Below are 14,036 nucleotides of genomic sequence, written 5' to 3' on the forward strand. Positions count from 1 at the left end.
ATAGTTCTGCTCGTTGCAATTGCTAGATAGCTGCAGAATGTAATGTTGAGGCGCTCAGATTGAGAGTGAAGCGTTTGAATACGGCACAACGGAATTGGGAGCGACCTCGGATCTGCCAACCTGCAGAGTTCCTTTGCCTTTTGTATATAGAGGCATCTCCATATCAGACGACCTTACTCTAATATTGCTTCTCGATTCAAACATACATTTGTGTACAGTCCCCCCCTTGTACGGGCTGCGCAGGTCAATGCACATCCGTGCATCGAATGTTCCAGCAACCCTGCAAGCACTGTATATAATTCCTCATTCAACAATGCTTACTGATGCCTAAGCATCGAATCATGACAATTTCAACCCCTTGCCGCCACCTTACTCGCGATGAACGACTACAGATTCTCACTCTCTACAACGCAGGCCATGGAAACAGGCAAATCTCACGACAGCTAGGCATCTCAGAGGCCACAATTCGCCGTACAATTCGAAGCTTCAATGCTGCTTCCGGTCCTGTTCCTCTCACGCCAACAAAGTCAAAAGGCCGCCGCCCATTTATCGATACACCAACCCGCCGTCGCCTTATTCTCCATGCCACGCTCAACGCCGAACAGCGGAGGAAGTAATGGAGAGTTATTGCTGATGAGCTTGGGCTTACCTGGGTATCCAATGACCTTCTTATCAAGGCCTTTCACAAGGAAGGATACTACCGTAGGAAGGCCCAGAAGAAGCCCTAGCTCACCCCAGAACACATGGAGGCTCGGCTAAGATGGGTAGAGGAGCACCTAGAATGGACAGAGAGTGATTAGGACCGGGTCTGCTGGACTGATGAGGCATCATTCTGCCTGGATTGGGCGGATACCTGGGTGACAAGAGGGCCAGGAGAGGAGTTCCATCCACACTGCCTAGCCCCTAGGTTTCGAGGCTATTCAGCCTGGATGGTTTGGGGTGCCATCTCCTCAAAAGCAAAAGCGCCATTAGTATTCTTTGAGAAGGAATAGGGCTCTGTTATCAACCAGGTCTATTGAGAGAAGATCCTTCCCTATATTCTAGAATATCGAAGAGGGTATAAGCACTACGTTATTGGTGAAGGAAACCTTCTTCTTGTAGAGGATGGAAGCAGGGTTCACACAGCTAAGGCAGTGCAAGAAGAGTGGGGGTGGCACGGGTTGATTAGGATGAAGTTTCCTGCCAACTCTCCAGATCTGAATCCCATTAAGAATCTCTGGAGGCGGCTGAAGGATGCTGTTGCCCGCCGGCAGCCAAAGGATCAAGATCACATTAGGAAGATCCTTCAAGAGGAGTGGGAGAAGATTAGTGTTGAATGGATTCGATCCCTTGTGTACTCGATGAAAGATAGGTGCAGAGCTGTAATTGAGGCTAAGGGGGGGCATACTAAATGGTAATTCTGCAGATGGGCATTGAAATGTATGTAAAATTGTATGGTAAACTATGCTGGCCCTTGCACGGTGCATTGGCCGGCTCACAGACCTGCGCAGCCCGTACAGGGGGGGGTACTGTAGTCCTCAGCCAATGTCGGGGCATTTGGCAGGGGTTTCGGCCGATTCCGTGTTCTCATCTTCTTCCATGATCTTCAGCTGGCTACAGTCTCAGCGGCGGCAGTAGCAGCAGGCATGGATAGAGAAATGTCTGGGATGGTGTACGGCTACCGTGATTCAGAAACCCCGTCAGCACCAAATGACACGCCGTTCCCAAAGCTTTGGTTGGCTCCCGTCCTACACACAAGCGTCGTGATCCCCAGTTCATGGTAATGGCAATTTCCAAAGAAACTGGGAGTAGGGTCTTTGAAACCTCGACTGACCGTACGCCAGTGTAATTATAAAGTAGTGATAAACGACCGCCAGCATTGGGCGCGAGCGAGGCTTTCAACATAGAAGGTGTGTGCATGAAGCGGGATGCTCTAGCTTGAACCCCAGGAGCAGAGAGAGAGGCATAGTGCACGGCACGACATACAAAGAGTTGGATCAAGATCAAAGCATATCATTACTATTTAAAGAGACATTCAAAGTCCACATAAAATGTATGAGCCAAACAAGACCTCGCACTACTCTGGACTTTGGAGGTCGCACTTCCTCCGGCCACCAAAGCAGGCAATCACTGGCCACCACTCCAGTGCCCCCACGGACGGCTGGAGCCAGTGCGTGGTGGCCTTCACGCTATCGAAGGAGCGTCGCGAGTCCGTCTGATCCCTCACCACCACTAACCCACAAGAACTGCGGGTCAGCGGATCTGCCGCCACGCTCGAGGTCGAGGTGGGGAGGCTTCGATCTTGGCTGGTGCTGCTGCGACAAGCTCGCGAGGAGGTCGTGTCGACTGCAGCGGAGCCGTGTCGGAGTGCAGTCACTAGAGAAAGGAGGGCGTGGAGAAGGTAAGCAGTAGAGAGCAGAAGAGAGAAGTGGATAAAGAAAGAGAGTTATCAGCATCTATGAGAAGGGCTGTGAGCCGAGAAGCCCAACTTACCAAAAGCGCGACTCAGCTGCCGCTATAACTGTCAATAGAGTTAGTAAGGTACTAGGAAGTTTGGAAAGCAGGACATACCAAGTCCTCCTCCATCTTCGTTGCTTGCTTCACCTAGATTATGTCGTCGATAACGAGGTTCATGAACTCGTCGATTTCCTGCAGACTGTCAGACAGGCCAGTCAACATTATCCTGGGGATCGTACCCTAATCTTGCCCTCCACTCTGATGCCGAGTTGTTCAGACAACCAAGTCGAGACAGGTTGGCGGGGTTGCAGAAGCTTGAAGATGAAATTGATCGACGGGAAGAGTACCTTTCAAAGTTTCAGTAAGTTACTGCAATGTCGAGCTGTGCGATAGAGTGAATCGTACCTTTCCTACCTCCGCGACCCAGACACCTCACCTCCATTGCCCTGCCTGACCTTGAGTCTGATCCTTCATCGCCTCGAAATCACCTTCAGCGAAGTAAGTTCAAGACTCATCCTCTACGCGGGGATGGAATAGTGACATTGGCTCGTTCTCTGCATAGATCATAATGACAGGATGTAGGGGACCAGGATGAGTCTAGTAGAAGTCGTCGTGCTGAGAAGGTGAATGTGCGAATTCTTGAATATGATCATGAGCTGCATAGAGAGAGCCAGAATGATCGTGGGGCCTCACTTCATTTTGATCGTTATGTTCCTCACCTAGCGAACCGGGAGAGCTTAAGTACTGCGGATGTTTCTCGTTCTGTGGTTCCTGCTGATTGTACTTGTCCTCGGGTCCATCTTTATCTTACCCGCGACGTCCGCCGCAGCCACTGGTAGTGACGGCGGTCACGATCTGGGGGGTAAGGACGAGACGGTGAAGGTCCGCCTGGATAGAAGACGCGCCTCGGCGATGGCGTCCATTATCACGGTGGCTTGGACTGTCTCTGCCACAACGGCGTCGGCGCAGCTGTTGTCATCATTAGTGAGGTGTTGGTGAGTTTGCAATGTCGGACTTACCTGGAGGTAACCAGAATCTTCATGCTTACGTGCGTAAACAAGTTTCTCCGGGTTGCCCATGCCGGCAAAGAAGCGCTTCAGACCGAGAGACGTAGGCTGTCAAGAGGAGAGATGAGATGCAGATGGATGGGAGTAATGGCTGTCCTCCAGGCCCTCCTGCCAGTAGATGTTGATGCTGGCAGTTAAGGGATGTGGTGACGGTCAGCTTGGCCAAAGACTACTCCAGTCTGAGGGAGGTAACGTTCGAGGAGGACTCGTGCCAGAGAGGCTGTGCCAGGCGAAACACTATCAACAAGGTGGATGCACGGTTGGGCATGCCCTTCACACGCAGAGCCAGAGGTGATGAAGAAGTGAAAGGTTGTAGATGAAGGAGGAGAGATGAAGGAGTAGAGTGGAAGTGAGAAAATGTTGGTGGGTGATGTGAAGCGAGGGCGCCAAGACGGCAGTGTCCGGGCACGTGAGCGGGCCGAAGGAGCAACAGTGACGTCTCACCCGCCCGACACGGCTGGAGAACTCACCGATTTTGAAAAGCGCAAAGTAGATTCCGTAGCCTCCAAGGCCACCAAGATTGAACGTTCAATCTAAGATTGTATACAAAAAGAATGAGGCCTAAAGTTTTTGAGCGCATTGGGCGCCGTTATTCGTTCTTATATCTATCCGCGATTAAGTAGGTACAGATTGAAGGTTTTGGATTCTACGTTCCTGTGCCTCGTTTTTAGAATGCCCTGGAAACTCTTAAGTAGACTACAATTATCGCCAGGACTGCAGGAATCACAGCCTAGTCCAGCTGCAACACAGCTTTACATCCGCCCATACCAGCCTGCATGTCCTAAGCCACTCCAACAAACCTTTAGCGCCTTACGTTGGTTCACTTCGGTGTGTTGGTTTGTAGCTCTTATCTTGTGTTTATCGTGGAGACTCTCTGATTCGAGATCTTGACCTACAAGGGCCGGAGCGGCGGAGATGCTGCCAAAGCCCCTTGCGCTAGTGTTTGTTACTCCGCCATCAGCCTGCAGGGCCCTGATATGTACCTTTTTGAGCAGGGATAATCTGCCCTCCAAAAGTTAGGCCATAGTCGGATTATTATCGTGTTTGCTGAAAGCGATTCTCGCGTAGTTGAAGATCGTGTTACAGAATTTCTGAAGACACTCACGGGCCACCCCTTGCAGCGGAATACGAGTGCAATGTAAGGCTTAGAAGGCCTAGATTTGAAACTCCGGGGAGTCGCTTTACTCCGTAGCCTAGAGTTCAAGCTTACTTTCGTCCACAGGTCAGGGTTTGCAGCTTCGGCAATTACATTCCATCTAGGCATATCAAAATGCACGGCGCCATCCCAGGCAGCGGCATACACCTGCATTAGAGGACGAATACGGTATAGGTCCCAAGGCCTAAGGAATCATCTTGTTCTGTGCTCGGGTAATCAGGACTTCCATCAGCACAGCTCACATTCCACAGCTTCAGCGATTGGATTCCCTTTCGACAATTGGAACATCATTGAGACGCCTCAAGTGGCGGCATTCAACTGCACTGAAGGACGTGAAAGCCTTTAAATTGAATCTTTGAGTAATCACCTCCCTTCTCCGTCTAATTTTCAAGAGTTCTTTAAACACATCTTAGATTCAACACCCTTAACAAATACATCACATCCGGATATTCCAAAACTCACCGGGGTACCCCAAACAGCGACATACTAGTTGCAGTGGGAAATATGAAAAGCTTTCAATTGAACCTCTATTCATCTACTTCGAAAAGGAGAGCCAAATCTCCAACGCCTCATCCATCTCCACGCCCCACAATGCCATCAGAACACAAGCCCCACCCACCGCAAAGTCGTCCCCAGACTCAAAATTCGACCACAAAAAGCGCTCCGGGTCTAGGTCCGCCAGCATCGAGCGTGAGAACAGCCGCACTGCGAACACCCTTAGTATAGGTAAAGCGGGAATGTTCGCACCCAAAGTGGTAGGCTTACGTTTCAAAGTCACCAGAACCGGCGCCGGGGACGAGATACAGTCGCGTATCTGTCTCTCCGGGCACACGAACCGCCACAGGGTGAAGAACCATATCGGTGGCGTTGAGGGTGCCGTTGTTGTTGGGAGTAGGGGAGCCGGCATTCTTCTCGCCGTCGTGGTCACCCGCCACGGACGCAGCTTGCTCGAGGGGGGCGTTGGTGTCGGAGCCGGATGGCGCGGTCATTTTGATGATTGAAGGGGTGAATGTGGGAAAGAGGGAGTTGTTTGACCGGTGAAGTTGGTGGGATGTCCGTGATTCGAGTTCTCGTGTTCGTGGAGAACGTTTTATTCCCGTACATCGGAGCTACCGCCGTCCCAACAATGCCAGCATGACACAGGAGATAAAGGTTGAGCTTTGAGATTGTAGTTTGCTGAGTATGTTTATGTTGAGCTTGCTATAGCTTGAATTTGTTGATGTGGTATCTAGGAAGTCGACATCTTGCTACAATGGAAGCGTCAAGAATGAGAACTACGCAAATATTTACGGACAGAGCTGTTCAGGAACATATTGCGCTTCAAACTGTGTTCGTAATGCGAAATTACGTATCAATTGTGAAGATATCATTTCTCTTAGTAGTACGATAGTTGAACTAGCCCCCAAACGGATGCACACGGCTTTTCCATCTTGAGGCAACGCTTGCCATCACGCCCTCTCCTTGGCCTCCTCGCCGCCCCATTCCCAATTCCACGATCCTAATGAGGAAACATCCGCATCCAACGCAATTCGAGTTCCTCCTGCACTTGGTTCAAAAGAGCTGGCAGAGGGACCATCGTGCGCTCCACGCCCGCCGCAAGCTGCGCCCCGTCAATAGCCCGAACGCGATTCAGGCCGACCTCATTAGCCATCCATAAAATGTGGACCGCACCTGACAAAGTTCGGGGGTGGTGTCTGAACCTCGCCAATCGAGGTGCCAGGGAGTCTTGGATTTCTTCGACCGTTGAGCGATAGAGCAGTGGACTTGTAGGCGTCTTGGTGATTGCAATGAAGGCCAGGTTCGGCAACGACAGAACATAGTTCATAAGCACATCATGCACATGTGAATGCGCGACCAAGCCGTCAGCAACCACTAAACCGTAGATGCGGCTGGCATACTTATCGGGCGCCAGCCACACTCTATTGAGAAGACTGGCCAAGCCGCCATACCGGCAGTAGAGGATTCCAAGTTCGTGATGGCGGTTCATTACGTCGATGAAGTCCGGGTAGCAGGCGGCTAGCAGAGAGATGTTTCCTTGCTGTTTTAGGTACGGAACGTTAGCTATCCATCTAGCTTTGATTGCGGAGAACGATAGACTTACGGGTGGAATGAACTCCTGGCTTACGTGGCAGAAGGAGTGTGCCAGGACGCAGGGCATGGTGCGGAGGGAAGCCTGGGAACTGGTCAGAGTTTTGCGTTGACAGACGGTAGCAAAGTTGCCCGCTGCAAGCGCGGACAGATCTGACCTGGGGAAATTACTGAAGCGGCCATTGTGTGGGGGATAAGGCTTAGAACTCAGGTTAAATTGATGTGAACTCTGATTTCTATAGACGTCTAGCTAGTTGTATATATACTAGGGGAAGGAAGGGGGCCACCCCCAGGGTGGCGCGCTAGTAAGTTCAGATGAGCCCTGCACAGCTGAGGCTTCAGCTCGGTTCTCTACAGCTGAGATTTCAGCTGGGTTCTCTACAGCTGATGTTCGGAGAGTAGCTTTCTGGCATATGAGTTGTTGATCCTAGGTTGTAGTGCTGCAACCTGAGTTTAGATGAATAAGATTGCGGTGCCCTGCTGTCAGCAGCTGGGAAGACTATGTTCTTGCTGAAGGTGTATTTGTCCTTCTTGGGTATCAAAGTTTGTTAGGCAGAGGAAGATTTCGAGCGACTTACTACGGGAACTATTTCGCGGCTGAGATCCTGGATGGAGGCTGGTACAGTTCCAAGAAGTTAGTCCGCGCACTTCACGAACCTACTCGGGGCACTTGATAGGCCTTTAAGCCTCTGAATACGTTAGAACGACCAGCGTAGTGGAGATTAGACTACATTTTGACAAGCTATTACCTGCTGGACGGGGTATTCCTTCCACTGGTGTCGATCGAGCAAGAGCGGAGCCGGGGCAGCGATATATCGTGTGCCCAGATCTATGACCTAGTACTGTGTTACTATATTGTGAAAGATCTTGGATCATTCCAGACTTCGCCGGGGTAGACCAGAAGAGCCCCGCACAGAATCGACTCTAATTGATACGATGTAAAACTCTACGCGATGAAAATAGGGCTACCGTTTGACTTACCGAAGACATACTAGCTAGGTAATCCTTACAACGGTGTCGAGCGAGCAAGAGTAGTGCTTAAGGAGTGAGACGTACGTATGCCCAGAATCATGGGTTAGTACTGTACTGCACAGCACATGGGAAATTGACCGTCAAGACTGGTAACGGAAGTACTTTCATTAAGCCTATGTTCCGCTCCTGGCACGCTAGGTCCACGCAGATAGCCACTTCTCAAGCAACCGAACGCCAACAAAGCTCCAAATATCAGCAGTAATTCAGACTTTCCAAAGCTGGTCGAAGAGGAAGCCAATATTGAAGTAAAAGCAAATAAAACACCCCAAAATTCAAGCATTACCAGCAGAATATCCTACGCCGGTGGCCGATCCAATCAAATCCAAGCAGGCCGACGGGCAAGAATCCAAGGAAAAAGGGCTATTGTACGCTGCCTAAGACGGAGGAGTTCCAGAAGATGTGACCAAACGTTCAGGGTGGAGGGAACGGGACGCCATTGGCACTCATCCATTGGCGGCGGTTGACGATAGCCTGCTTGCGCTCCGCTACAAAGGAACGATTGCGTGTTTGTGATTGCAGGATTAGGCGGAGGGAGTTGATTATGAGGGTAGAGATAGTAGGGTCCCGTTCCTCCGGCTGCATGCTCAGAGCTTCCCGGACGCGTCCCTCGGTCGCGAAAGTCGCTACGCAGCCAGTGATAGACAAGGCCACGATGGAGTCTCCTATCACTAGTTCTCTCTCAAAGAAGATGTTCTGCAGAGCGTCGAGAATCTCTCGCAAATATTGCCCGCAGGCGGTATCTAAAGGCTCGGGAAGGGTGGGCTCGAGCACGAAAGTGAGTGACTTCAGGCGTTTGCACTGCTTCAACGCTCCCAAGCCGCCTCGGTCCCGGAGAGGGCTGAGGCCAGTCCTGACGAAAATGGTGACATGGTGGAGGAAAGTCAGGAATGGTGTGGGCAGTTGTCCGCAGAAGAACCCAAAGGCATCGAGGCCACAAGTCTTGAACCGGTTATTAGAGAGGCATTTCGGGAAGGTAATGCCACGGACGTAGGAGCAAATGTGGAATAACGGCAACACAGCCCAGAGCTTTCTGGGGATGCGGGATCCAAACCCCAGCGAAAAGGCCAAGATGGAGCCAGGCTCGGTGCCAAAGTCGACCTCCTTCGTGAAGGTGGTGATCTTGCTAATCACCCAGGCTATCACGGCAAGGTAGCGGTACCCGAGCTGTCCTTGGAGAGTCTGTACCTGGCAGTTACGTTAGCCAAGGTCTGTGTCATGCTGGAAGATCTCATGTACCGTCCGGGGCAGCATGGTTGCAGCCAGGAGGGCACGGTGTTGCTGGAGCGGCGTAGAGTGAGCCATGGTGGATGATTTCGAAAGATGGCGATGATATTTGGGTGTGTTGTTGATGACTTTGCGGCTGTCGTAGAGGTATGGGAGGTGGAAGCTGAGTCTTTATCTATTGTCAGAGCCACGGATATCAGAATGAACTTCAAGGCCCCTGTCACGCCTCAAGCCACGGCTCGCCTGCCCCACTGCTCTTGGAGGACCGCATATCTTGATTCGCGGGAATCGCACCCAACGTCCTTGACCGTTTCCTGTGATGAAGTCTGCTCGTAGGACCCCGGCCGTTCGCAGCCGCGCCACTGCGATGGGCGAACGCCATAGCTAGCTTTGAGGCCAGGTACAGATCAAAGAAGAGTGGCTCAAAATCGAGGCTGGTGGGACTATGGTTTCCAACGCCGCTGGAGATTACGGCCAGGAGGACGGCCGTTCTTCGGTCAAAATCACGTGACCAGGCCGCCCTCGAAACACTTCAACGTTGCGGGTCTCAGAGCGCGACCACAACGCCAAATTCGATCCTTCAGTCTCACAGTTATTATCAAATTCCTCACGTATGGTTCAGAGGTGACTCAATCTTCAATGAAGGCATGGAAACCCTATTTCATGTAGGTCGTATTGGCGACTGCGAAGCCATAGGGAAAAGAAATCACCCATTCAGCCAGCCAACCACTACGCAGATACCGAAAATAAAACCCCATCCATATCCACCTGTACGCCTAGTAAAAGATCCGAAGCTCGCCTGGCACGCTCGTCCATCGCCCTAATCTACCTTCACCTTGCCCCGATGTAGACGATCTGTCCTAGGCGCTCTGAATCTGGGCCTCGCGGGTCTCCATGAAATCTTCGTCGGGCTTCCGGGAGAGGCGTCGTAGACGCTTCCGAGCTCCATTGTCGAGGGAGCCTCCCTGCTGCTGGGTCTTCGAGCGGAGCATATAACCCCAAGCATTTGAAGAGAGCGCCAGCGTAGCCTTACCAGTCGAGAGCTCTTGCTCGAAGAACGTATTTCTAATAGATCGAGGAAGCTGTTATTGAGGGCCACGGCGACCGCGGCGACATCCTGGCGTTCGGAGCACAGTGTGCCGCAAACCACTAGCGACGTGAGTCCGGTTGGCTCACGGAGCGCACTGAAACCTTCGAAGGCGGTGTCGACGTCGAGAGTCCCGGGTAGGAAGAAGTTGGCATGTCGGAGTGACTTCCACACACGTAAGGACTTTGTTCTATTCTCATCCAACTTTGTGTTGCAGTCGCTCTCTTTCTCTTGGTCTGCTTGATCGCGGGAGCCGCCTTGGGGGTTCGAGGCTTGGGAGTTGCAGACCACGATTCTTTGAAAGCTCTTCGATTAAGCGCTGCGGCTTTTGCGCGTTGCGCTTGGGGCGATCCGCCATGGGGTTGCGATGCTAAGGTTCTGGTGCGGACGAGTCGATATTGCTGGCAACAAGCCAAAGAAGTGGGTCCTGAGACGGGAATGGTAGTCGGATGCTGGACAGAACGTCAGTTCGAGCAGGCGCTTGAGAACTGATTTAGCTGACCTTTACTTTGTTGTCTCCTCTCTTGGCCTCAATGACCCGCTCGATGTAACCCTTGGCGTTCGGGGAGGTGTGAGCAAGGCAATCAGCCGTCTGTGTTGTAGCTGGTAGAAGTAGTAACAGAACTAATAAATGGAAGATGTAGACTGCAGCTGTAATGTCCTTGTCGAAACGCTCACTTCACTCTGTTGCGGCCCGAGCCCAAACCTCCGCCCGCTCGGCAAGGTCAGGTGGACGATAGCGTCACGCCATACAACCACAAATGCAGTGGTGCTGTTCGGCTTAGCCCCGGTATCCACTCGTCACACCCGCGATGTCTTGGGTTGGAGTGAAGGCCTGGCTTAAGCGCAGGCTCGAGGACAAGACCTGACGAAGCGCTTGGCCGCGGCGGGTGACTGCTATGGCTCTGGTACACTTTTTGAGGTTCCGCGTCTCTCATGAGGTAAGTTGGGGAAAATCTGACATGCATTGTCGGATCTTCCCCAAGAACTACACTGCTCAGATGGGGAATCATGCAAGTCCTTCATCAAAATCTAATTTACAGCGCAGGTTTTAGACATCTCACATAAAGACACCACAGCATGTCTCCGGTAACTTTAACTAAATCTATCGTACCTCAGATTTAAACACAAATTACATCAATTCGCACAGTCTCAAATGCTATGATTTCACAAGACAATACATGAGATTTCTGCACAATTGAAGACCGTGTTCGAAGCCTGCTGACGATGTGATAATTTTGTGTTCAAGGGGAGAGAATCGCAGTAGAAAGGAAGCTACACATTTGCCGCATTTGGAATCATCGAGAACAATAAGCATGTGAAGGTGGGGTAGCACGCGTTCCATGGTTGCGCGAGAACAATAAGTAATTTAGTACAAGTACATATTTTATATTATTTTGACAGCTCCTAACCTCACCATTGGTACGGTGGCTGAGGGGGCCCTCTCTTTAAAAAACAGCTAATCCAACTTCAGGTCTCACCAGGACAACCCGGGTTCGACTCCCGGTTAGAGAAACCTACCACCTATTATCCGCAAGGAGAAAGGAGGAAAGGTGGCTACGCCCTTCGGGGTGGTGTTTTGCACTTTTTTTGGTCTTTGAGTCTATAAGGCTAGATGCTCTTCATGGCCCATAGGCTAGATCTACCACGGTAGCTGAGTTGTTGGAAGGTTGATTTTTGAAGTTGTTGTGGTGTCGTGCTGGCTATCTCGAGTGGGTGGAACGTGCGCCATGCTCAAAACAGAGCTCGATGAACGTCAAAGTGCCCGCACCGGCGTAGCTCCAAACCTCTTCACGACACCGACAATTTCTCCTCCCACATCAGCATTTATCCACGGCCCGCTGCCTCCTGTGCCCTCATTGTCGCTGCCTGTGTCCTGCGCGCGGTCTTTCTTCCTCTCGACGTCGGTCACCGCACCCTTCTCGTCTTCCCCGACTGCCGCCTTCGCCGCACCAACACAACTTCCAGCATCGAAGATGCCTCGTGGTGTACGTCTCTCCACACTGTGGCGGCAGCCCCAGCCGCTGAAGACTTTCATATCTTAACAAGCTTCATAGAACAGCCCCTGCATCTACAACTACTACGGCATGTGCACGCTCCGCGGCTCCTTTCTCCCGGAGGTGGGCTTCAAATCTACACTCCACGTCTCTTCCAGTCACTGCTAATAGCATTTCAGCATCTGACGTTCGACAAGTTCACCCACCGCTTCCCGTACACCGGCTCCGCCGATACTCTCTACGACCACATGTACCGGCATCACGAGTGATACCTCTCTGGAGGCATCTACGGCGCTGCCCTCTATGCCTAGTTGATCCCCTGGGACCACGAACATCTGCTGGAGAACGTGATTGTTCTGGAAACCGCCCGCCCCCAGCGTCGTCACGTTTGCGAGGCGCTGCTTCACAATTTCGTCCACTGTATCAACCTCCGGAGCATCACGTTCGATGTGGACCGGAACTCCTACAACATGCGGCTTGATGCGCAGATTCGGAGGATGCGGGAGGACGTGGAGTTGACTGTGGGGGAGGACAGCGACGAAGATGAGGAGTGAGTGTTGGGGAGATTCGGGAGTGGTCTGTGGGGGGAGCTGAGTGTTTTCCTGCGTGGGAATTGGGTGTATTTGTACTTCGGTTTGGGGTAGAGGAATGAGATTGCAAGAACCCCAGAGACTACGACGATAATTGACTTATGATGCTGAGGTCTCCGCACTGTGAATTGGCTAATTGGGTTGCCCTTAGCCACTCGTTGCATTGGCGAAGGTGTCAATTGTCGCAGAGAGTAATTTGACAATCATTAATTGATTGCATGCTACGTATATGATATAGTTGGAGGTAGCTGAATGAGTACAGTGAGAATTGATCAAAGGTAAAGTTGAACTTGTCCTATTTTAATATAATCGTCCAGGCCAGCGATTCTTATCCCATAGTTGACCATTGTGTCCCTGATAGTCTCATTCCCGGCCCAGTCCCAAATGCCTCCGCTCGCTCGACACCGCCGTGAGGAGTGCCCTGGCTAGGAGGTGCCAGAGTGGTCAAAAGGTAATCTGATTCGTGATGTATCAACTCTTTCCTCTTACTCACAGTCTGTAGCACCCATCAGCGACAGAGTGGGGAACAATCAACTTAAGTTGATAGATTGATTGATTTGATTTGGTTCAACCAAATCAATCAATCAATCCGAAGAGGTGGATTTTATCAATCAAATCAACTTCAAGGCATCAAATTGATTGATTTGATTGGTTTGATTGATTCCTATTTGCGGAGCGTAGATAGAGTATCCTATAGAGAGCCCACCTAGCAGAAGTGCTTACTAAGCAGTCTCCTAACCCTGATTTTCATCCTAACTCACATCAACGCGTCCAACACCATACCACCTCTGTACAATATCGCACCCAGCAATGAATCAGAACCTTCAGAACGTACAGCAGGAAGTTATCGCACGCGCAAATCGAAAGAAACCTCCCCGTAAGGTTAATTCTATGCGCGCCGAAGTCAACACGAATGAACACGTCGAAACACCTGCCACGAACGACGACGACGTTGACAACGACAACCTATATGAGAACCTCAATTGGCTACGGGTACCGCATCTGCAAAGAAGGCCTTACAAAACCTTACAACCGTCAAAAGCAAGCTGGATTTACGCGTACGGTTGGCCTGTTTACCATCGAAAGCAGCGCCAGAAGTTCTGGCTCTGCAAGTACTGCCACATACACAGAATACCTAGCGGCGAGTTCAACGTTGAGAAGGCTACTTCGTCAGCTATGGCTCACCTAGGGCGGCAACAGCGTGGCCACGGCGTTGATAAAGATGGCCAGATCAACTTCTCTACTCCAAACCAGACGTCAGTGTTGGCGACAATGCAGTTCCAGGGCATTAATGTTCCACAGGACGTGGCCAACAAGCTGGCGGACAGCTTCAATCGGGCGAAGTTTCTACGCGCTGTT

General features: G+C 51.3%; 6 protein-coding genes across 6 annotated transcripts; 2 read left to right on the plus strand and 4 right to left on the minus strand.

The window, feature by feature from the left end:
• Positions 1 to 341: 341 nt before the first annotated feature.
• On the plus strand, positions 342 to 617 carry BDZ99DRAFT_374448 (uncharacterized protein; the record flags this gene model as incomplete). Its single annotated transcript, XM_033714921.1, has 1 exon — positions 342 to 617. One exon carries the CDS (start codon positions 342 to 344, stop codon positions 615 to 617), a length of 276 nt encoding a protein of 91 aa, XP_033584855.1.
• Positions 618 to 2,583: 1,966 nt separating this feature from the next.
• On the minus strand, positions 2,584 to 3,515 carry BDZ99DRAFT_514112 (uncharacterized protein; the record flags this gene model as incomplete). Its single annotated transcript, XM_033724808.1, has 3 exons — positions 2,584 to 2,628; positions 2,676 to 2,783; positions 3,456 to 3,515. 3 exons carry the CDS (start codon positions 3,513 to 3,515, stop codon positions 2,584 to 2,586), a joined length of 213 nt encoding a protein of 70 aa, XP_033584856.1.
• Positions 3,516 to 5,297: 1,782 nt separating this feature from the next.
• On the minus strand, positions 5,298 to 5,648 carry BDZ99DRAFT_514113 (uncharacterized protein; the record flags this gene model as incomplete). Its single annotated transcript, XM_033724809.1, has 2 exons — positions 5,298 to 5,364; positions 5,425 to 5,648. The coding sequence occupies 2 exons, from the start codon at positions 5,646 to 5,648 to the stop codon at positions 5,298 to 5,300; spliced, it is 291 nt and encodes a 96-aa protein (XP_033584857.1).
• A 509-nt stretch (positions 5,649 to 6,157) lies between these two features.
• Positions 6,158 to 6,817, minus strand: BDZ99DRAFT_514114 (uncharacterized protein; the record flags this gene model as incomplete). The annotated part of the gene is made up of 2 exons (XM_033724810.1): positions 6,158 to 6,697; positions 6,761 to 6,817. 2 exons carry the CDS (start codon positions 6,815 to 6,817, stop codon positions 6,158 to 6,160), a joined length of 597 nt encoding a protein of 198 aa, XP_033584858.1.
• A 1,373-nt stretch (positions 6,818 to 8,190) lies between these two features.
• Positions 8,191 to 9,081, minus strand: BDZ99DRAFT_514115 (uncharacterized protein; the record flags this gene model as incomplete). Its single annotated transcript, XM_033724811.1, has 2 exons — positions 8,191 to 8,964; positions 9,016 to 9,081. The coding sequence occupies 2 exons, from the start codon at positions 9,079 to 9,081 to the stop codon at positions 8,191 to 8,193; spliced, it is 840 nt and encodes a 279-aa protein (XP_033584859.1).
• Positions 9,082 to 11,820: 2,739 nt separating this feature from the next.
• On the plus strand, positions 11,821 to 12,641 carry BDZ99DRAFT_470841 (uncharacterized protein; the record flags this gene model as incomplete). Its single annotated transcript, XM_033721669.1, has 3 exons — positions 11,821 to 12,078; positions 12,148 to 12,210; positions 12,399 to 12,641. 3 exons carry the CDS (start codon positions 11,821 to 11,823, stop codon positions 12,639 to 12,641), a joined length of 564 nt encoding a protein of 187 aa, XP_033584860.1.
• Between the last annotated feature and the right edge of the window lie 1,395 nt (positions 12,642 to 14,036).

The sequence above is a fragment of the Mytilinidion resinicola genome, assembly GCF_010093595.1.
Source record: "Mytilinidion resinicola strain CBS 304.34 unplaced genomic scaffold BDZ99scaffold_1, whole genome shotgun sequence".
Taxonomy (NCBI): Eukaryota; Fungi; Ascomycota; class Dothideomycetes; order Mytilinidiales; family Mytilinidiaceae; genus Mytilinidion; species Mytilinidion resinicola.